Below are 23,682 nucleotides of genomic sequence, written 5' to 3'. Positions count from 1 at the left end.
CCCCCCCCCCCCCCCCCCCCCCACTCCCCGGCCACACACACCTCTGTAATATTCTCAATGGTTTGGAAAAAGGCCTCAGATGATTGCCCTGCCTCAGGCCCTGTGAGATGAACTTGCTGAGAAGAAACCAACACAGACTGCACGGGCTTCTAGTCTCTACCCCCTCCTTGAGAAACACCCCAGTGTTGTTGTTTTTTTGTTGTTGTTGTTGTTTAAATATGTACATCTCCTGTCGAATTCCCCCTCAGCCAATGACATTCAGCTTTTTGCCAGCCAGGGTTATGCCAGCCGGGGTTAGAAGAATAAACCAGGGAAGTAGCTAATGCAGTGCAAAGGGGGAAGGAGCCATCGTTGGGAGAAATGAGTAAACACAATCTTGGCAACCCTAAGGAACTCTGGACTCCAGGCAGCCTTCTGTCTCAGAGGAGTTGAGTCATTCAGAAAAGCAAGAACTGATCCTGTATACTTACTCATTTGGAAATAATTTGTTAAATTCCCACATCTGAGGCATTGTGAGGCAGTGTGAAGTGAGTAAAGGCTCTGCCTTTTCCCTCAGGGACCATGAAATTCGCTGGGGTGCTGCTGATGTATGCCCACATAAAGGACAGGTACTGTTTGCATGTGAGGTTCTCTTTCTTCCAAGAGCCAGAGAGACCCAGCCTAAGCTGTGCCATCCAACTCCAACAAGGACCTTCAACAGCTCGGAAAGAGGGCCATGCAAAGTCCAAAGTACTTCAGAGATGAGAAAAGCAGAACCAACAAATGCCTTCAGGGTCAACATGAGCTCTTTCTTCTGTGGCTTCAGAGTTCACATGTCAGAAAGGTATACCTTTGTGGTCAGGTAGACTGGAATTTGACCCTGGCTCCACAGCTCCTGGCCAGGTGTCCTTCAGTGAGCTACCTGATCTTTTTTCCTGAGACTTCCCTTTTATATCTGCACAAAGAGCCTCCCAACTCCTGTGTCATGGAGCAGTGGTGAGACCCAGGGAGGAAACACAGAAAGCTGTCACACTCTCTAACCCTGCACAGGTGCTAATACCTGCTGGATCATCTCTAGCCCAGGTCAGAAATAAACTGACATTTATATTTCAACAGAGTACAAAGGAAGTATCTGAACTTTCTTCTTCTTTGGGGGGAACTTGTCTGCAGATGGGCCGCAAAGGCTGTAACAATACAGATCATGCAAGAGTTCACAGGCATTCCTGCCTGCCCTCATCACCTGAACAGAAACATCCATCCATGGACTAAGCATTACAGTAGGCAGGGGAGGTGAAAAGCAGGGGTGGAAGGTCTCCAGAGGGAAGATTTGGACTTGATCCTGAGAGTAAACTTACTAGTGCCCTGACAAAGCTAGGTGCCCCTGTTTTCCAGATTCATACCCATTTTTTTTTTTTTTTTCCTTTGCACGTGTGTTTGTCTTCCTCGACGCTGGCCAAACCTGCAGTTGGAAATGCCAAGAGGAGCTGCTTTGGTTGAACCCAGACACAGGGCACATCATAAATCCCATACCGTCCCCCTTCCAGGATTGTGCAGCCAAAGTTAGGAGTCCTGGAGCTTGATGTTTCCAGAAAGTGTCAGAGCAGGCATGGGCTGAAGTGGGGGTAGGGAGAAGTCTGGTGATTGTTTATTCCAGACGCTGTAATAACCAGGACAATCTCTTTGCATCCCTTCCCCCAAGGAAGCCAGGGTGAACTTTCTGGCAGAGACGGCTAGCTGAATTTTCACAGTGGCGGTGGGCTGATTTGAAGGTGATGCTTCCATCATTTCACTCTCATTTTCAGCTAGGACAGGTGTGATGATAAGTTCCCCATTAGGAATCTGGCCTTCCAATTTCAAGAAAAAACTCTGGCTGTGAACTCAAAGAGAAATGCAGGGGTTTTGGAGGTGGGGGGGGGGGACAGCCAGTGATGAGCTGGGGCTAGCCAGCTGACTACAGATAATACTTGAAAATAGAGACCAATTAAAAGTCTGCACTGGGCTGTTTATCATGCCATATTATATTCCTTCCCAGAGCTTAGATGTCATATTCCTTCTGAGACCTTCTTTGCTGGGGCTAACAAATGCCCCCCTCCCCACAATAGGAAGTCACCTGTCTTGTCAGTGATGCCTCATCCCTTTGCCCTTAGATCTTGTCATCAGCACAGCCCTGTGAGTGGTCCATCCGGTGAGGAATTTTGTTTTATCTTAATATTTGGAGAATCCAGCATCTGGGACTGCAGGATTTCCATCAAGGCCTCATATAATCTCTGGAGCTACAGATTCATCCTGAGGTTATTTGATAACTAAGCCTCCCTGCTCTTCAAAATTTGCTGTGTTTTGTGGTCACTGGGCTCTGGGCTTCAGCCCACCTTGGATGTTCCCATCCCCAGATGCTGTGGAAGAAAACACGCAGATGCCTGATGGAGTAGAGGCTTTCTTCCTCCATATTTGGGCAACTCCTGGCATAGCAGTCACTCAAGAAGGACACACAAGGGAGGTAACACCAGACAACATCCAGAAAAGCCGCTGCAAAGTAGATTTAGAAACAGAAAAACAAGGAAATAGACTCTCCCAGACCTGATAGATGCATTTTGAAAGTCCCAAGAATTTCTAAATAACTTGGCATGAAGCTAGGGATCAAGTGACATTTATCTGTTCCGTATTTTTTGGCCCCCAAATTTACATTTCTGTGCAGTAAGATTGCTGAACAAATTAATATTTGCATACAAAGATGTAAGCAATGCAGGAGTCAGACAGCTGTGAACGTTTGGAAATACTTGGAGCTCCCCCTCTGATTAGCTCCTGCATTTTTGTTTTTTATTCCCTAAGCGGACACTCACTTTGACCCAGATCACTTGGTGATTAGGGTCAATTCATGTTTAAGCTTTGAAGATTAGAGAGACCCAGAAATGGCCACCACCTCTCTTTCTATTTTCTGTTAAGAACTTTCAACTTTAGAAACAAAAAACTTGAAAAAAATGCATAATATTCCGAGTTCACTAAAGGAATTTATCCACATTTCTGCCATGTTAAATGTTAGCAAAGTTTATATTGGACTGTCATATTTCTTTACTTTATTCACCAGCATACAAGACATCGATCTCAACATCTGGTTTTTAATAACCCTGGACATCTGGGAGCTCCTTTTTATTCCTATGGTGGACGAGGCACAGTAGTGATATTGGCAGTGTATATTTTCAACCTACAACTCCTGTCTGTTTCAATCATAATTAATTACCACTTTTTAATATATTTAATTTGCTAAAAGTCATTTGCATTAGACCACATTTCACTGTTAAGAAAATAGTAGTAGATTTTGGTGGCAGTGGCTTTCCTTTCTTCCTTTCTTCTTCAAAATTTAAAACCCTCTGTGAGTGGATTTGAAACAAACTAAATGTATACATGTTGTTGGGTTTTAGATGCAAAATGAAATAGAGTGCTCTGCATGGAAAGTGATTTTACAGCCATTTAGAAGCGGTCAGCAGGGGCTGTGGGCTGCATTTTAGGGAAAACCTCCTATTTTGTTTTGTGACTTTGGCAAATCATAGCTTCGCTCTGCACCTGGAGTTTTCCTATGGCAGTGACTTTGGGGGTCAAAAACCTTATAATGAAAGCTAGGGCTTCCATCCAGAGAAATATACTACACACATACCCACAACATTCTGCTTTGAATTTCAAGGGATGGCAAGACCTCTGGAAACCCATTTGTGAATGCCCCAGGGTCCCAGGCGGTAGATTTTCCTTCTTCATTAGCATAAAAAGGGGCATTAACTTTGCTTTTCTCCAGGAACTGAGAGGAAGTTTAATGAATATAAAAATACATATTTCTCAAATTATGTAGGGAAAAAAGAAGTTTATTGCCAGGAGCAAGTGCTAGATTCTATAGTGGTTAATAGACACAGATAAGTTATGTATGAAAAGACCCAGCTAAAATGATCAATTGTACTTTATTTTTTGCTAGAATATTCTTATCTAAACTGTTGATGCATATTCACACTGAGTTGTCCAGTTTGTACTCTGTGCAAATCCCTTGGTAGACTCAAATCAGTTGACGATTGTTAACCCTTCGTGGGCCATAGATTCCCTCGTGGCCGTCTGGTAAACTCTGGCTCTCTTCTCAGAATAACATTTTCAAGTGAGCAAAATAAAATATACAGAAATAAAAAGAAGCATGTTACATGAAAACTCACTTCAAAAACCACAGATCTGAATGCTTGAATAGATGAAAATTACCATAGCCTATTGGCAAGGTTCGATTGAACTGTATGAAATTGCTGTTTTTCTAGATCAAACATGGTGAAATACTGGCATTTTTATATGATTCAAACAAATATTACAACAATTTATGCAATGAGAATCCAAACGATGAGAAAATGATCCAAGTTATTTTGTTTCCTGTTCCTGGTTTTCAAAACAAAGAAGCAAATCATGGCAAAACCCAGTTCATTGGGGATTTATTGAAAGACACAGCTCCCAAATTATGCTTGAGATCAGGATGTGAACCACTCAATCTTCAACACTTTGTTTCAATCCTTGCAATAAAAAGTGAGAATTCTTGTTCAGAACAGTACCTTGGGATGGGAGATTTACTTCTGTCTTCAAAGATTCAATTGCTCTGCTTATTGGGCCCTTCACTAAGTGAGGAAAGTGGCCAGAGCCATTCTGGAAACATTTTCAACAAGAATTCAGACCAAATAAGTTTCAGTTTATCCATAGTTGAGCACAATTCTAAGTTAAACAGAAACTCTCTTTCTACAAGCATTCTACTGAATCGAAAGTTTTACTTTCTTCTCTTTGAAACTTATTTGATTGCAATCATTCCATGCAAATGTATAATCATTCCATGGCGCGCACATCCTTTTTTATGCTGAGAGCAAAATAGAACCTGACAAATCCAGAAGATCACAGCATGTTTGAGCCTTTGTGAAATAACCAATGTGAATTATTGCATGCTACAGAACTTTGTTTCACCCAAGTAAATGGAGTTTTTTTTTTTTTTTAATTCTTCTTCAGCCTTTATTGATACTCCAAGCTTAAGAGAAATTAAGGGTATTTGATTACTATAATTACTTCTCTGCTTACTAAAAAGGTTTAATCTACTCCTAGGCATATGCAATTCAGACTGCATGCTTTCCAAAAATATAATCATCTGCTAATGTAGACTAATTTTAATCTTCTAATCCAGTCTCGACACAGAGTCAGAGCTGGGCGTGTGGGATGTTTTGTGTGGGGGTTCCCATAGATGCCAAATACAGTTACGGATTTGACAAGTCAGTGATGTGGAACTTAAGTTACTATAGATTTTTTTTTTCCCTCACTCTTTAAGATTGAAAAACTAAGTGAAGATCAGTGTGCCTTTCCAGTGCATCACGGTGTAACTAACCTTCTCTTCTTTCATTCCGGTGCTCCCCTCCTCTCCTCTCCGTGCACCTCCCTACCCGGGCCGGCCACAGGATGACGAGGAGGGCATATGGGCATAGCCGGGCCTGTAAACCAAAGTTCCAGTTTTGTTTTGAGGGGTGAGAAACCATCTTTTATATCATTTTTCCTTTAAAAATTGCATTCTCGTATTGTATTGTATGTGTGCTCAATTGTGTTCACTGGTGTTTGTGACTGTGCCCCGTGTCTGCTTCTGTGTTCTGTGACCATCCCCCAAGAGTCCCCACCTTCCTACTCCCCCTCCCCGCAACCACATTATTGCTCTGCCGTGTTGGGGCTGGGTTGAGCACGATTCAGATGTTTCTGTGTTATTTAAGATGTAAACTGTGCCTTTGCTAGGATTTATATACACTTTTTAAAGGCATGATTGTGGACTCAGAAATTGTCACAATTCTGCAGTAGCGGTTTTTAGCCAAGAGCTTGCTTTTACCAGATGTGCCAGTGTGGTGTGACTCTCATTGTCCTTCTGGTTGTGTCAAATGTTTGGCAAGGAATAAGGAAAATAAACTGTGTATCTTCGTGGAGCTGAAACTATCATCTCTAAGAAGCCCATTTAATGGATTGTACTATCTCTTCTATGGCAAAGTTTTGAAGAAAACACAAGGACCAAGGCATAGTAATGGTGAATAGGTAACTATTTCTTTATATGCATTAGAATAGAAATATCAGTACTGGCAGATTAGTGGTCTTCTATCTGTTGCCTTTTTTTTTTTTAAGTTGGGTTTCTGTGGAGGTTTGCACTATAAATTTCATGCATTGCGTATTTTTCAGAGGGTTTTGCTCCTTTGAAGGCTGATATTTTACCCATTAAGAACCCACTCTTTATTTCTGTGTTATCTGCATTATGATTGAATAGTGGCTCATGTAATTACCACAAGGTTATAAATGGGACACTGAGCCCTGAAGACTTGCTGCTGCAAATCACACCTCCCCAGGACACAGCAGGTTGTTTAACAAGTCATAAACTCCCCAGAGTTGACTGTACCTTTGGTTCCATAGAATATGCTGTTGAACTGATGACACTGTATATGCCATTTTGTTCAGAACAAGGAATGTGGTCAATTGTGTGCTATGGTCATTTTTTATGGTCAAGAAGTACTCGTTGTGCATTTCTTTTTCTGGAACAAATATGAAATGTCACAAGTCTGTGATTAGAGTGGCAATTTCGTGGGATAACTTGGCAGTTGTGCTGTTCCCCAAGCCTTGCATTCATATTACATGATAGTGGTGCTTCAGGTGAATTTTAAAACAATAACTGGTGGGTTTGCCCACAAGTGATAGTTTCATTGGTGCATTTCACTGCTGAGTTAAACCTTTGCAGGTGCCACCAATGGCTTTCTCTGGTCCTATGGAGAATACACAGGGGTTGATTTTCAGACACATCTTTCTCCACAGTAAAGATGTAACACCTCCTAGATCCCTTTGCTGTGAGTAGAACCTGCTTCCCAGTCACATGAGACCTGTTTCCTCTCTTCTCCCTTTCCTGAGTAAAGAGGAAAACAACTCTGGAACCAACTCTTCCAAAAGCAGAGTGGTTCCAGAGGGAAGCTTGTCAGTGTGAAGAGGTGGGGAAACCAGAAAAATCCCTAAGATCCAATCTGGGAGACTCTCTCCCTATGTAGAAAAAGCTTTAAGGGATACATCACCTTTATTCATGCAGAAAGGCTAATACACAGGTCACTTGATCTACAGTAGCATTAGATAAGAAATGGAGGTTTTATAATGTTAAAAAGTAAGTATGTGAAACATGCCTACAGCATGCAGAGACGGGGAGGCAGAGGAAGTCTCTAAGAGTCTGGGGGTTACCTTGAGAAGAGCAGGTCCTACTTGGGTTTCTTCCATGAAGCTCACTCTTCTGCCATCATAAGTATTAGGATGCTGGACTGTATTCATGTCTCCTCCTGAATAATAAAGATTTTTATTGCTATTTCACAAGATTCATGATATCCACCCTGCCATCCTCTAAGATAGGACCTATGCTGTCATCCTCAGGGAGAATTGGTGCCAATGCCCCTAGAGAAACTGCTTTGCTCAAGGCAAATTGAGACAACAGTGTTAAGCCCTTACCCCCTTTATTCTTCCATGAATTTCCTCACGCACCATGTACCCCAGAAAACAAATGTCTTCTGAAAATTATTCCATATATAATCCTACTTTAATATGTTCTAATAAATTTTATAGACTTCTGAGGAAAACTACCTATCTTCCTTTATGACTCCTTTAAACAAGTTTGCTCAGATATCCGCAGGCTTTTAAAACCGTATCTTAAGGATTTAAATAATGAGATACTGGGGACCTTCCGTATTTGAACAGCCGTTGCATGTTTTGAGTCATATTACAGTCTGTGGGGCCTAAGGAGACATTAAATTTATAACTAAAGATGGATAATAGTGGCACATTAAAAATTAACTGTTTTGAATATTTTGATTTATGGCCCTTATAAAAGAAACATCACAAGAAGTTATTTTACTAGCCATCAGTAATATGCTCATAATAGCATCAGAAGTCTGTGACTTGAATCTGGTGTTTTGGTGCTGAAATGAATCACAGTTTAGGAAAAGTGGCTCCAAAAATTACAACAAATTGGAATTAACATAATAACGCGGACAGCTCCTCCTTCTTTTGCCACTTCCAGACACTAGCCCAGGCATGATTTATTTGTCTTACTGTGATCATTCAAGGGTGGTGTTTTCTGAGAGCAAAATGAACTGGGGAAAGTTTCTTTTCTAAAGAGTTTCGACAGCCCCTAGCGCTAGGCTTTCTCCCCATAAATATCTCCCCCAGCCCAGCCTTATCAGCGTGTAACCTGTATAGTCCACAGAACCCCAGCCTTAGAAGGGCCGCACTCTCGGTCTAATGCTCTGCTGTCCTTGTCTTCAAGTTCTTAATAATTTTTTGGACATGGGGGCCCCACCGTTTATTTTGTCATGGGTCACACAAAATACGTAGTTGTGCTGCTTGAATTCAACATACATTCCTGTGTTCTTCCAGCTTCTCTCTACTTTCACTCCCCGCTGGCTCATCCCCACTCCTACTTCCCCATGCCTAGAATTGAGCTTTGGCTTGCCTTCTTTTTCTGGTTTTCTTGCAGACACTCTGTAGGGTCACATTCTCCAGCTAAGCTGTTGCCCTCGTGGGTTTCCCTGCAACGTGTGGTCAATCATTGTCCTCTCGCCGCCCACTTTTGATTGTGAAAATGTGCTCTGGCAGCCCTTCCAGCATTTTCTATCTGGCTTTGCAAAACAGAAAAACCAAGCAGCCTAAGTCTTCATTATTTTCCTTCAGGAAAATAAAATCCACTTGATCAAAATCCACTTGAAGTGGCATTCATTTATGTCATCAAATAACTCTTCCTTTCCACTGAATGGAAGGGCTTTCCTTGGACCCCCAAGAGGTACTTTGTTCTGTGAACATTCAATGAGGTGGAGCAAGGAGGGACCAAATCTAGGCACCTTGGGGGATCCAGTGCCACACCTGCCAAGGCTTTTGAACGTTTAAGCTTTTACGGTGAGCTCTCTTCGTGGAGCAGACATTGAACACAAAATCATGTTTATTTCTTAAACCACTAGAAAGGAAGAAGTCTTTTTAGATTGAAAACATATGCAAATTTTTAGGACCTGATTCATAAAAATACAGCTGTGGGCATTAACAAATTTGGCAAAGGGCCATGATGCTTGTAGGTGCATCCTGTTCAAAATGAAGAATTGTAGTTCTGTGCCAGCAGCACATGGACGCTGTTACGGAGGGCAAGGATGAATCACAGCGTGCTTAGACACAAGGAAGGGTTTTTCTTACACATAGGAGCAGTGCTCAGAGGCCAGTGGAACTCCCTGTCGTGCCTCTTGTCAGGAAGAATGAGGAAGGAGATACTTTATTGTGGCTGGGAAGCTTATTTCTCCCTTGCTTTCTCTTAGTAGGAAAGGTCTAAATGCTAGGCTTTAGGCTTGTACTGGGACAAGAGAAATCCAGTGGTGGGGACAGAAGTCACAGAAAGAGCCTTGGCCTTTCAGTCTCTTTAGCTGAAGTCCCATTTTCTCTGCAAAATGGAAGTTTCTTTATACCTCCTGTACAGGGATATCCTCCTCTGGTAGGAGACTATGGCTGAGGATTAGGTTCATCTCATCCTTGTGCCATTTTCTTTCATTCATTTATTTATCCATTCATTTTCCACTTATTCATGCATTCTTTCATTAAATGGTTAAATTCTTGGTTATATACTAAGAAAGCAATGAGTAAGACCGACATGGTTGCCATGCTGTGGATCTTTCAGTATTGTTGGAAACAGACCATAAAGAATGACCTGGGAGAGGAAACCTTATAAATTTTGATTGTTGCTTTGATGGAAACCAGGAAGATCTCAAGATTAACAAGAGGAACCTACTTGGTTAATCTACTTCAGAAGGGATTTCAGCAAGCATATCTCCAGGGAAGTGAGTTTTATGCAAAGCGTTGAAAGCAGGAGAGTCAGTAGGCATTCAGGCCAGAATGTGTATTTGGGAAGCAGTCCCAGGCAGACATGCAAATGACAGAGGGTGAGAAAGGGCTTTCTGGGCTGACGGAGCATAAAGACCATAACCTAGGGTAGAAAATTCAAACGATGAGATGAAGATGAAGAAATGGGAAGGGGCCAGATCATGTAAAGCCTTTTTAGGCCAAGGTGGAGAGTTTGGGTTTTAATCTAAGAAAAATGAAAACATGAGAAGAAAATTAGAGGATCTTATGCAGGAACATGACATAATTTAATTTATGTTGTAAAATGAGCCTGGCTGAGGTATAGAGGCTGAACTGTCATGGCAGGAAGAGCAGAGGTAAGGGTTGTTCCATCATTTGCGAGATAATTGATGGTGCTGACAAAGGGGAGTAGTGGGAAAGATGATGCCCAGTGGGGACAAGTGGATAAATTGGAGATAAGACTAGGAAATGAAGCCAGCAAGACTTTGATAGATGGGTAAGAGAAAGGACTGCCTGAGACTGCCTCCAAATTTCTACCTTGGGTGACAAAGCTGGGACAGGCCATTGTTGGAGGTGGAGGGCTGAGCATGAGTCTTGTTCCCTTCTGTTTTCCCCAGGTGTCCAGTCAGACTGGCCAAAGGAAAACAGACTTTTGATCTCCCTTTTTTCTATTTGCCTGTGTATCGACATGGGAATCTTTGACCTCTCATTGCAATGACATGCAGACTGCTAAGTTTAAAGCATAGCTGAAGTCCAACTTCAAGGGTGTGTAGCTCCTCTTAACTCTCAAAGACAAGGAGACAACTTGAATATCAAAGGCTGCAATGAAAAATCAGCTGTCATATAATAGGGAGAAATGTGAAGTATATGATCTATAGAAAAACCAAGCTCCCGATGTTGTAGGAGGATGAAAGGACCTACAGATGGGGGGGAAGATGCCATTGGCTTTTGCAGTCCCCCCAAAACCCTGAGGTATCAAGAATTCTGTCACTTAAGGCGTATTTTGTGGGATATTTGCCTACTCCTAAGGATTGGATTCCCATCTTAAAATTCTGAGTGTATTATTTCTGGTAGAAGAAACTTTTAATAACCTGTTTTCAGGAGTTTAGACGAGATATAACCAGAAGTGGTTATGAGGTGTTTCAGAACGACCATGACAAAGACTCTGTCTCTTTCCAGTACAGACTTCATTCCTGGGCCAAGTGAGATGTTTTTGCTTTATCTATTCCCTCGCCTTCTCTTTCTTCTTCGTTCCTCCTCCCCGTCTTTCTTCTCCCCTCCGCCCTTTCTTCTCCTCCTCCTCTGCTACTCTGGAAGATATGTTGTAAAGCTGTTGTACAGAGCTACAGCTGGAATGTCTTGCCCAAAGTCCTTGCAATCAATAATTCATTCAAAAAATATTTCTTCCATCTCAGTACTGGTGTTGAGGCAGTGAACAAAGTACATTTCCTACCTTGGAAAAATTTAGAGTACTATACAGATTCTTAAGCTGGTGTCCGTGAACCCCTATGAGTCTGCAGATCCTTTGACGTGGCTAACAGACTCATCTGTGGATATGTGCACATCTTCCAAGGAGAACACCTATGATTCTCCACAGACGCTCATGGGACCAGTAACTCAGAAAAGGAGAACCACTCATCTATGAGAGATTGGGTGGCAATGTGTTACAGTGGCTCATAATGTGGTCTCTGCATTTAAATTGTACTGGGTTTGTGTCCTGACTTGGCACTGTTTGGCTAGGTGGTCTTGGGTAAGTGTCCTCTATCCCTTCGTTACTTTATTTGGGGAAGACTGTGTACACCTCACAGGGCTATGGTTAGGATTAGATGACTTGAGGTGAGTAAGACACCTAGCCATGTCTGGTGCATAGCAAGAGCCCAGTCCTCATCACAATATCATTGCTATTGTTATTACCAGGCTTGGAAGTGCAAACTCTATAAGCCAGCTGAAGAAAGTAGTTGATAATGTGAGATGGGTGGATTAAGGGGATAAGAAAAAAGACAGAAGAAAGGAAAACCAAAAGGGGAAATCTATTTTTGTGATCATAGCTACCCAAGTCAGCTACACATTTTCTAGCAGGTCTTAAAGCAGAAAAATCCTCTTCAGTTACCTTTGATTTTAATGACATGTTGGTATAGCAAAGGAAGTTTTGATTGCTGGAGACTATAGATTAGTCCATGTTTCTAGAGGAAGATTTCCTTCGGCTCAAAGAAAAATTGAGTGTATAACATGAAAAATCAACAAATATTTGACAAACAATTATGAGCTGATGACTTGGAAGAGAAAGAAGGGTAATAATATCTCAGTCTACCTCTTTCTGTTCTCAAGTATGATGAAACTCAGGGGCTGGAGTAGAAGCTTTTGAGCAAAATCGAATGCAGTAAATAAGTTCTTGTGGGTTTTTCTGGAGTTTGTGAGAGTTACCTGGCAAAGCAGTACGTGTTGGCTTGGATATGACCACACTCTCAGGACCTGAAATCTGGCTGAGAAATCGTAAACAAACAGTGGTGATAAATGACCGCGGGCCGGAGGCGGGAGGTGTCTAGTGGAGTGTTTTTGCATTACATTACATCCTTCCTATGCCAGGGCTGGCGCACAGGGAGCACTTTGGCCTCTCCCACCCCGTTGTCATTTGCTCTAGAGTGCGGTGCTGGTCTGGTCTTGTTTAACCTCTTTATTAATGATCTGTAAAGGGGAAAGAAGAGCATGTGAAAGAAAGTTGCAGATGACACTACTTTGGGAGGTGTTGGGAATACTAGCAAAGTCAGAGAAATTACACTAATGGCCCAAAGAAGGTTAGGAACATAGAGGGAGAGTAACAAATCTTGGAGCAGTCCAGACACTCACATCTGGCGAAAATTAATCTGAAACACAGATATCAATGGGTGGGAGGACTATGGAAAACTGAAGGCTAAAAGAGAAATAATAAGCCAAGCAGACATCAGGAAATCCAACCATGGGTAAGAGCAGAGAGAGAGGTGCCAATGGCAGTTAGCACAGTCCAGATATTAGTAGGTGCCAGAGGGACATACATCACTATGTGTGACAATCCTGCCCATAAATTGTGTCTTACATCTGGGACATTGTAATGTTGTGCACACTCTTTTCCAGAGGATCACCCTTATTACCAGAAAGGTAGAAGGAGTTTTTAAAGAATGCAGCCACTAAATGAGGTCAAGGCACCATTTAATGTTGGGCGTGGATTCCGAACTCCCAGCAAGAGTCAGCATTCAAACACGAGGCCAGAGTGGTATTTTCAGGGAAAGCACAAGAGATTTCTCTTGGAATATTAAATGTGGACTTGAGAAGACTCGTAGGTCTCTTTCTTAAATTTGGGAACCCAGGGTAGACACTTTTCAGAGGCCTACTTTGGGGAGCTATCCAATTGGTAGATGGTGGTAAAAAGCTGGGCCAGAATTTTCTTGGTAGTTCAGGGAGAGGGGCCCAAGCCTCATCTCTTTTCAACCATCTCCACAGCCCTAACAAAATGGAAAAATGAGACAATAACATTCAGAACAAGAGTGCGTATTTATGGCCACCACTGAGTGTATTAACCAGAATGTCTGTTTTCTTTTCTGCCATTGAGGACTCAATTGGCTGTAGGGTATTGGCCACGTCTAGTGGGTCTTAACTCAGTCCTCAGGCCTCTTGCCTATATGCCTTCCCTGGGGTAACATGATCCCTGCCAGAGAAGTACTGGTCCACTTGGCTATGAGATGATCTCATGAAACCCATTTTGCCTGGGTGGCTACAAGATACCTTCCTCATGAATGTGTCCATCAGAGACTTTGTGATGGGAATGTCCATTCCCTCTAGCCTTATTTTCCAGGAAATGTCAGGCAAATGCGAAGAATCACTGCATACAACTGAGAACTTCTATCCTGCCACACCCTGGTCTAAGCTGCCCCCATCTGTCCCATGCAGATCTGATACTCTCAAACACCAGGCCACACCAGCCAGCTCACAGGGCTGTTCCATGGTGACAAAATCACTGAGAGGCTTAATCTGCATAAGGAGGAGCCCTGCCATTTCTTTCAGCCTTCCTGAGCTTTCCACAGCCTGAGGCTCAACCCAGCCACTGTGGGCCCAAATGAGTTGGGCCCCTCCTGTGATGGCTGAGTTGGTAGTCAAGATTCTGCCTGTCCCCAAGCATTTCCTTAGTGCTTCAGTCACTGTGTATACATAAAGTGGGGCAAAGAGAGCTTCCAGAAAGATGTAGAAGAAGAGAGGCTGTTATAATCAGTTCGAGGCAAAATCATTTCTCAGAGAAACCTGTTAGACCCAGAATAAAAAGGAAATGCCCAAATGGTGAAAGACATTATTCCTTCATCCTTCAGAGAGAAACACAGAATGAGGCTCTGAAATAAAAATCACAAAGATCACTTTCACTGGAAAATCTGAGCTTCTTAAAGCCATGGCTTCATTTTCCTCATTTTTAATTTTTATGTTTACAGTAGAAAACTTAGAACTTTTAATGAAGAATCAGGAAAGAAGTTATTTAAGTCCTCATTGAGAGAAAGTATCATTTTTAGGTACCTTTTCATGCATATACAAATACGATCATGTAAAAGTATACTTGAGGAGGATAACTCTAACTTTGCACAGGCTTCGGTCCTACGTGGTTGGTGAACACTCCAGCACCAGAGTGGACACCAGGCACACTGACCCAACCGGTCACTGACCGAACTGGTACCTGAACTAGGTACCCGTCCCATCACTCTTAGCTGCTGCCCTGGGCCAACTGTTGTTATTTACTCATTGTCACATGACTGTCTTTCCATACGGACAGCTGACATCTGTCTGTAAGTTTGATTTCTCCCCTGCACCAGGCTGTGGGGAGAACCTGTGCAGGCAGGGGTAGGCGCACTGCAGGAGTGGGGGCAGGGTGTGAGAGTCATGAACACTTCCCAGCGCATTTGTTCTTGGCAGCGTATGTGGCTTCATTGTTCCTCACTCACGTGTCAACCCAGGAGCCGGATGCGTGTGGTGGCCCTGAGTCAGCATGTGGCCGAATTAGCAGCCCTGCCGATTCCCCAGCAACCATTCTTCCTTCAACGCACCTTGATCTCTGATGTAACTGCATTATTTGAGAGGAGTTTCTATACAAATCCCTCAACAACAAAAGAAGACCAAAAGCCCTCCATGATGGAAAAAGGGAGTCTCGCCGCTGCCTGATGGAACTGGATTCTGACCAGGCTCTGCATGTTGGGCTTTTTACTGCTGTTGTTGGTCGCTTTCTGGTCTTCCTAACTTTTTGAAGTTGTACCTGCTGGCGCCAGGGTGCCACCTGGGAGCATGATGAAGTCACGTTAGAGGAAATCCTTGTTGCTCCTCTTTGTCCCAAGACAAAGACACACTAGGAAACGGAAGCTTGCCTGTTTTCTTCTGCGAGGGGTGCAGTCTACCTGGGGTACCTGGGGTAACCGCATCTCCACCAGCTGATCTGAAGTTCGGTTCAGTCTCACAGGTCATTTACTACAATGGGCCACAGAAAAGCATTGTCCTTCCCCGCTCGTGGAATGAGGGAGAATGAGGAAGTGTTCCAGAGCCAAAGAGCAGTCTTTGTCCCTCCTTACACAACAGGCTTGGGGCTTGGAAATCCAGTCTCTCAGCGAAGATGGCTGACTGCCTGCGAGGGTGCAGGGCTGAGAGGGGCCAGGTGAATTTTCTTCACATTATTATCTTTAAAAATTATGAATGCACTAACATGTTTGCAGAGGCCAGACTGTTTGGTAAGCCGTTTCTATGCTTCGTGGGTGAGTGTGAGCATCTTATCTTCCACCCATGGAGGTTTTCTGGGAACTTTATATAACCAGGAGGCTGTCACCATGGGCAGGGGCCAGGGACAGGGAAAGATGGGCTCTCTCCATCTCCCCTGGGCCAGTCACTGCTTTCCCAGCAAAGACAGAAGGCAGGGGCAGCTGAGGGGAGTCCTTTGGCCCAGCAGCTTTGTGCCTGGTCCACTCATCACTGGAAACATTTTCCAAGTGCTTTTCCCACCTCTTTCTCACTCACACAGCTCCCTTCCTAGTCTAGAGGAAATCCCCCACATCCGTCCTGATTTCCATCTGACTCCCTCATCCGCTCTCTGAGGGTAGCAGGCAGGTAGCACTGTGCCTGTTTTACCAAGAAAGTCAGCTCTCAGTCACCAGCTCCTTCCCCCATAGTAGCAATTCCCTACGAAATTTTTCCTTAGAGCATTGATGGCATTGGACAGTAAGAGACCATTTTCAAAAATTATAATAAAAACATGGTATGTTCAACTAAGTTTGAACAAAACTAGACTAAACAGAATTAAATAGGTTTCTTCATTTCAGGTCTTCCCAGACTCTTTCAGATCTCCACTCCAGTCTTCAAGCTCCCTGCCCAGCCCTCCCATGGGGAAGAGAAGGTGGGCCTGTTCTTCTGAGAGGAAGCAATTTAGCCAGCAAGGGCTCTGCCATTTCCCCCCTCCACATCAGAAGTCTTCTTCATTGACCACTTCTTTCTTTCCTTTTGTTCATACCTTCTATCACCTCATCTTCCTCCTCTTTTTCCTCCCCTTGAATTGAATTAACTGTCCATCTGGCACACATAGAAGTTCATGGAACAGACATGGAGCTCTGTGTCCCAGATCTGCCCCAACACAGCCATATAGCCTGCAGCCCATATTTAATCTCTCTGAGCCTCAGTGTCCTCATCTGGAAAACAGGGAAAATACGGTTTTATTTTCCTCCGTGGTGGAGTTCTCATGTGAATATCAAATGAGACAATGATGTAAAATGCTAGCTAGCCCAGTGCTGGTACATAGTAAGCACTCAGTGAATACTAGCCCTCGTTTTTGTTTTATTTTGCCTTTTTTTTTTTTTAATTTTTCCCCACCACCCCCTCCTCTGATATTTTCCTCACTGGTCACCACTTACAGTGTGGCAGCATCCGTATTTCTGTAATTATGTATCAAATATCTGCTATGTGTTGTAGAGAGTTAAATGTTTACTCAATGAATGCATCCTGAATCAGCTTGGGTGCTGAGAACCAGTCTGACCACTGTGATCACTCGGCCTCAGCACACAATACCAAAGGAGTGGACGGAACCAGTCTCCCTGGGATCTTCATGCTTTACACCAAAAGTCCCTTGCCTGGAACGACTGGATGTAATTTTCCTAGGGCCAAGCCAACAGCCTTGGCAACAACAAAAATATGTGCCCGCAAATGCAAAAGCCCTCAATTCATAGTCCCAAAAAGCTAGTGGAGTGAGTAGTCAACTGGAATCAGATTCATGAAGAAGCTTAAAACTTTTCAGTTCTTACAAGAAATACCACCATGAGAGGACATTTCAGGAGACATTCCAACAGAGACTATAAAGCAAGTGAAATTACAAAGAAAATGCTAGAGCTGCCTTTTTTTCCTAGAGGTTTGCACTCGCTTATCTTGGCTGATCCAGAAGAGATAAAGGAAACCTTGGGAACAGCCTGTTGGGAAAGGCCATGTTGCATCTTTTTTGCCTGCAGGAAAGCAAGTACCTGCTTGCAGGTCGTGGTACGTTCTTCGAGAGGCTTGCAAGGAATTGTGTAAGCAGGGTGTGTTCCAGGAGATTACAGGTCCTTTGTGTTTCATGTTTCATGGTTGCCAGCAGCTGGCATCTTTCAGAAACCCCATGAAAAGTGGGCAGAACTCCTTTGCAAACTTCTGAGCAGAGGGTTAAGAAGACTTTGTGTGTGACTCTTAATCTTGTTGGGAAATTTTAGGGTGAAAAATGTAATTACATCTGAAATGCCAACAACCAAGGCCAAAGGCATGTCTCCTCTATGGATGATTCTTTGTTGATGAGATTAGCAACTAAGCTCCCGTGCTCCTGCCTACAAATTATTCAGATTATTTGAAAAGAAATGAAACTAGATACTGGGAGGAAAAATGCCACATACCACATTAGGTAGCACTTAACTAATGCTCACCTGTTTAGCAATGAGTTCAGCGTATATTTAGTAAGTACCTACTGTGTGTGATAGAACGGAAACAGCACAAATAAGGTTCCTGCTCTCTTTGAGTGATTTTACCCAAGGAAGCCATATTCTTAAGTCTCTGTCAATGGCAAGTTATAAGAAGAACTCAAGAAATCTGTAGTGTAGCACAGGGCAGCTCCACACTGTGTGGTCTGTATTGCCATCGAGTCCATGTAGAATTAGATTAACATGGACAATTCAGTTGGTGGACATATAGGGCTGTGTGATGTGCCCTGAACACCAGGGCTGGAGGCAGAGAGGGGTGACACATGAAGGACCTAAAGGAAATAGGACAGTAACACAACAACATTGAAGTGTGGGGTCATTGTCAGTTAACTGGTCCCACAGAGTAGGGAGTGAGTAAGGCATGGAATCCAAGTCATGACGATGGCAGAATTTGTTCAGAGGTGGAGAGCAGCCATTATCAAACATCTCCTTTGTCCATGTGCAAGTCCACTTAGTCTTCAACCCCAACATGTTGGTCTCAGGTTGCCCCATTTTCCAGAGACCTCTGAGGTCACACATCTGGGAGGTGCAGAGCCCAGGCTGGAACCCCATTGTTCCGTCATCCACCACCACACCAGCCACCATATAGCATGGGGCTGTTCCGACCGAGCTCTTTAAACCACATACGGAAGTCTCTACCCAGGTGGGTAAAGTTCCGAAAGTTTGTAAGTCATCTGACTCATGGTCGGGAAATCAAATCATGATTATATATAATAGATACAGGTATCCCCCACTTTTCAAAAGTTTGCATTTCACCACTTTGCTTTCGCAAAAGACTTACATTACTACCTGTTTTCACTAACCAAAAGAAGTCCAAGAAGTATTTTCACTTTTATAGAAAAAGCAAAAATAGCATTTAGCATTTGTTTTTTAGGAAGTCCTTATAGGGGCAACACGTACCCCGTGCAGTAAGAGCAGGCCACCAGCTACTTCCCCAGGAACCATACTCAGCATCCCAGTATCAGGTCACCTTACTTTTGACTTGGGTCTGTGAGCATCTGTCTTGATTTATTTTGTGCCTCTGTTTGCAAGATGTGTCTTAAGGTATCAGAAAAGCTTAAGAGTGGTTATTTTTTGGGGTCTGGGAATGCTAAAAAATTTTCTGCAAAATTAAGGGTAATTACTTCTTTATACCAGTTTGGCTTAGGAAAGCTTTCATAAGAAACTTCCAGATAGCAGGGAAAACCTGTATTGTATATGTTAAACAGTGTGCTTGCGGAGTGCTAACCCCCAAAACCTGATGTCATGCTGCTTAAATTCCTGTGCTTGTGCTGAGTATTGGGGAGCCTACCAGGAGACAATAGCCATAATGTGGTAGAACAAACAATAATATTGAATGAAAACTTAATAAGGCAGTGATTGATCTTGGGTCCTGATACTTCAGAAGTGGTTTTGTTTACGAAGAGCCAGGAAAGGCAGTGCCCATCTCATGGGGATGTTTCGAGGATTAAATCCATTAAACCATTTAGTGTCTGTCCTGTTGTCAAAGTGACGTAAATGCTACTTACATAGATAAATGGAGACCTTTGAGAAGATTCCAAAGGGAATTTCTGAGTACTTTTAAAGGTTTTAGAGAGGGATAGCCAAAATTGTTTATTCTGCCTGATTTTGCTTTGGAAACAAACTTCCTTCTATGTCGCACCTTGCCCCATATGGTAAGTGCCTGGGTCAGGCATACATAAGTACGAGACTGCGCATCTCAGCTAAAATTGCAGAATAGCGCATTTGAGCAGGAGCTATGGAAGCCCCACAGACGCCTAACTTCCTGCTTTGGAAATAGAAAGAATGGCTCTCCTGAGCACTTACACTGTACCAGTCACTTGACTGAGGGCATTATCATGGACTAACCCAAGTACCCTCCCCTGACCCAAACAAACCCGTAAGGTGAGTACTGTTATTTGTCTCTTTCTGAAGATAAGAACAGCGGACCCTAGAAAGTTAAGAAAATTGCCCCTGGTTGTAAAACGAGGAAGCTGAATTTGTTGAACGAGTTGGAATTTGTATATGGGCCATTTGCCTCTGGAGGGCACACGCTATGTCAGGATTTCTCCAGCCCAGCGGTATTGACATTTGGTGCTGAATCCTTCCTTATTGTGCAGCTGTGCCGTGTAGGATGTTTAGCAGCATCCCTGGTCTCTACTTGCTAGATGCCAGTAGCATCCCTGCACTCCAGCTGTGACAACCAAAAAGGACTCTAGCGTTTGCAGATGTTCCCACTCGGGGGCAAGATTGCCTTTGGCCAAGAACCACTGCTCTGCATCTAGATGCACTCTACATGTGTGGCCCAGGAGAATTCCTGGAATTGACTTAAGAATATTATCAGAGTTTGACCCATAGACTGAAGCAATATCATAGACTTCATAGCTATGAAGCCATCTTCTGGACTACTTAGAAGAAAAAGAGCTCTCTTGTAGAGTTAGGGAAGAGAAATGAACTCTCTGAAAATGTCCTTGTGTGTGCATTAAGATATAGAAAAAGGGAATCACAAGATGTGCAAGGTGGGTAGAAAGACAGAAAGATGGCATGGATCTGAGACATAGGAGGGAGGAGATGGTAATTTGGAAAGGGACACATACCTGCCACTGAGACCCAACAAATATGAGCTCTCTAGGCTTCTCAAGAGTTCCCAGACCTGGCTCAAACCTCAGCTCCACTACCAATGAGCTATGTGACCTTGGGTCAGTCCTTTAACCTCATTGTTTCTACTTCCTCCTCTGTGAAACATAGACAGTGTTCATTTTTACCTCACAGTGGTGTTATGAGTTCCTGAAAGTGCCTGTTGTGCTTACTGGAAGTGCTTATTAGACGTGAGTCCGTTGTTCTGGCCACTCCACCTGAGACTGTGTTGTTTAATGGTTGAGAGAAGAGGGTCTGGACTCAAGACTGCCCAAGTATTGATTCAGCATGGCCATGTGCTAGCTGTGTCATCTCGATTGAGCAGCTCAGCCTCTCCAAGCCTTAGCCTCCTCATTTCTAGTCCCTACCTCCCAGATTTGATGGGACGATGCACATCAAGCCCTCTAACCCCTGCCTGACATCATCATTATTGCCAAGATTGCACCTTCCACCCTAGGATCTGTACTATCCTGTTAGGGCTGCTGTAACAAGGTGGCTTAAACAACAGAAATGGATGGTTCCACAGTTCTGGAAACTGGAAGTCGGGGTGCCATCAGGGTTGGTCCCTTCTGAGGGCTGTGACACAGACTGTCCCATGACTCTTCTTCAGCTTCTGTTGGTTTATTGGACACCTGTGGTATTCCTTGGCTCAGAGATGCATCGCCAGACCTTCCCCACCATCTTCACATAGCTAGCTCCTTGAGTGGGTTCGTCCGTGTCCAATATTCTTTCATGAGGCTGGCAGTCATGTTGGATTTGGGTTCCAGTATGTCATCACCTTAACTAATTATATCTGCAATGACCCTATTTTCAAATACAGTCACATTCTGAGTTACTGGGGGTTAGGACTTAAACATACAAATTTTGAAGGCACAAGATTCAACCCATACCAGGATTCTGTGAATCTTTGTAAGGTTTCTTCCAGATCTGAAATCCTATGTGGGATTTCTGAAGTCCAAGTAGTTTGGGATGACCAAATAAATCAACAGGGGGAAAGAACTATTTTAAGAATTGAGAAATGTGCCACTTAAGGGAAGTGTCTTGGGTGTTTTTTGACTTAAAATTTGTTTACTTGGTCGTACATTCTCTGTCCTATGGGACTAATGATGACTATGTTCTACACCTTCACCCCTTCCCTAAAAATTATTCTACAGGCTGAGGAAGAGAGTGGCTAGAAAGACACCTTGAAACTCTGGAGATTCTGTCTAGGAGTATTATTGTTATCCTCGTTACTTATCAGGAATAAAGGGGACTGTTGGTTCCCATGTGTATTCATTGTCTGTTAACAGGGCCTTACTTCTCCATCCCTGCTCGCCTCTCCCCATCAAACACAGACCTGCTGCTGAAGTTTTCAAAAGCTCCCTGTGTTGCAAGATTTGAGCAAACTTGATCTTCCAGGTTTAACTTAAATATTGTTTCCATTTTGAAGCCTGTCATGTGGGTGTACCACAAAGAGCGTTTGGTTTTCCCCCCTGAAGCCCTGGGCCGCGGTATGTAGGCAGTAACAGAATACTAGGAAGAAAGAGAGAGCCTGAAATGGATCCTGGGGCTCTCAGCCTGTGCAGAGGGTAAGCAGGATGTAAGTAAAACCATTACTTCTCCCTCCTGATCAAAGGCGAGATGGTAACCCCTCCCCTCCTCCCCACCACCCAGCAAGCAATTAACACAGCCTGGCGTCTCCTCTGGAGTGATGGGACTCAGCCTGCAGGACCAGCTCTGGCTGATCAGTAGTTGAAAGTGGGGTGCCCTGTGTGCGCAGGTTGAAAAATGCACACATTTGCAAATAGAACACATTCCAAAACTGTCCAATGAGGGAGACACACGAACCAACCTTGTTGACGGATTATTCTTTTCATCTGCATTTGATGCAGATGTGAGATCAGAATTTGCCAGCAGGACTTAAAAGTAAAAGGGTTAAAATTGTAGGAGCCAAGTAGACTAGTGCCTCCTGGATTTTACAACCACCCAGAATCTTATTAAATGCAGATTCCGATTCCACAGTTCTGGGTGGAGCCTGAGAGTCTGCATTTGTAACAGGCTCTCAGGTAGGGTGGCCAGATGGGGGGGGGGGGGGGGGAAGCTGGGTACCCAGTTAAATTTGAATTTCCTATATTTTATCTGGCAACTCTGCTCCCAGGCAGTGTTAATGCTGCTGGTGTGTGGACCACACTTTGAGTGGCAAGAGTGTACATCATCAAAACATAAAAATGTGATGGAAACATGAGGCTGAGCTAGTGCATGAGCATCTGGTACAATTTAGAAACAAGTTGATGGCTCGCAGGATAGTCACACTACAAAATATTGTTCAGTGGTTGGCAGAAACAGGCCGACGGCAGCAAAGAGAATGCATCCATCTCCAGAAACAGGGTTCCTGAATTCCCTAGCGTTGAGTCCAAGAGCCAATGTGTTACTCATGTTCACTTTATGGATTTATTTAGTCACATATTCAATGATGGTCAAGTCAAAGTGATGTTATGACCATAATAGAATAAAAAGAATATAGGTTTTTTTAAAAAGGCATTTTAATAGCTAAAATAATACAGTTTTATGCTTGAGGACATTGGGGTAACATTTCACCACCATGTGCCTCCCTTCCCAACTGGCCCTTTAAAATGAAGGGGCCACATAGACTCTGGCAGCTTAGCCCCTGACAGGTGATCTGTAGAGAAGGTAGGGGCTAGGCTTAGGTTTACACTGACATTTGACAAGCAAACCCAAGCCTCTATTCCTTTGAAGCTGAAGGAACTGATTCCAACTCCTTCGAGGCTACTTGGCCATCAGAGCAGCCATTTACAGATTAGGGGAAGGTTGCTGCTGGGAGGGAGGTGAGCAATCATTTATTCCAGCCTCTAAATCCCACAGATGAAGGGATAGGAACTGTGGAGAACGTCCTCCTCCTCTGAGTCCCTTTTTTCTTCTCTGGCTCCTCTGACCTGCGCCCTGTTAAGAACTTTCTTCTGGGGGCACCTGGGTGGCTCAGTGGGTTAATGCCTCTGCCTTCAGCTCAGGTCATGATCCCAGGGTCCAGGGATCAGGCCCCACATCGGGCTCTCTGCTCAGCAGGGAGCCTGCTTCCTTTCCTCTCTCTCTGCCTGCCTCTCTGCCTACTTGTGATCTCTGTCTATCAAATAAATAAATAAATTCTTTTAAAAAAAGAACTTTCTCCTGGGGGGCTGCATAGGGTTGGAATCTGGTTTTTCAGGGGCTT

At 43.6% G+C, this 23,682-nt stretch overlaps 1 protein-coding gene across 7 annotated transcripts in view; it reads left to right on the top strand.

Annotated features, from left to right (window-relative positions):
- Positions 1-23,682, top strand: part of ERC2 (ELKS/RAB6-interacting/CAST family member 2) — a 915,738-nt gene that overhangs the window by 740,075 nt on the left and 151,981 nt on the right. For all 7 annotated transcript variants that reach the window (XR_009402378.1, XR_009402376.1, XR_009402377.1 and 4 more), the window contains one exon: positions 5,433-5,498. Coding sequence is in view for 1 of the 7 variants with exons in the window: in XM_059389982.1 (XP_059245965.1) it covers positions 5,433-5,459 (27 nt within the window). In the remaining 6 variants the exon portion in view is untranslated. The remainder of the gene's footprint in view (positions 1-5,432; positions 5,499-23,682) is intronic.

Source organism: Mustela nigripes, chromosome 2, assembly GCF_022355385.1.
Source record: "Mustela nigripes isolate SB6536 chromosome 2, MUSNIG.SB6536, whole genome shotgun sequence".
NCBI lineage: Eukaryota > Metazoa > Chordata > Mammalia > Carnivora > Mustelidae > Mustela > Mustela nigripes.
The sequence above is the reverse complement of the archived record's forward strand: the minus strand, read 5'-3'. Positions and strand labels throughout refer to the sequence as shown.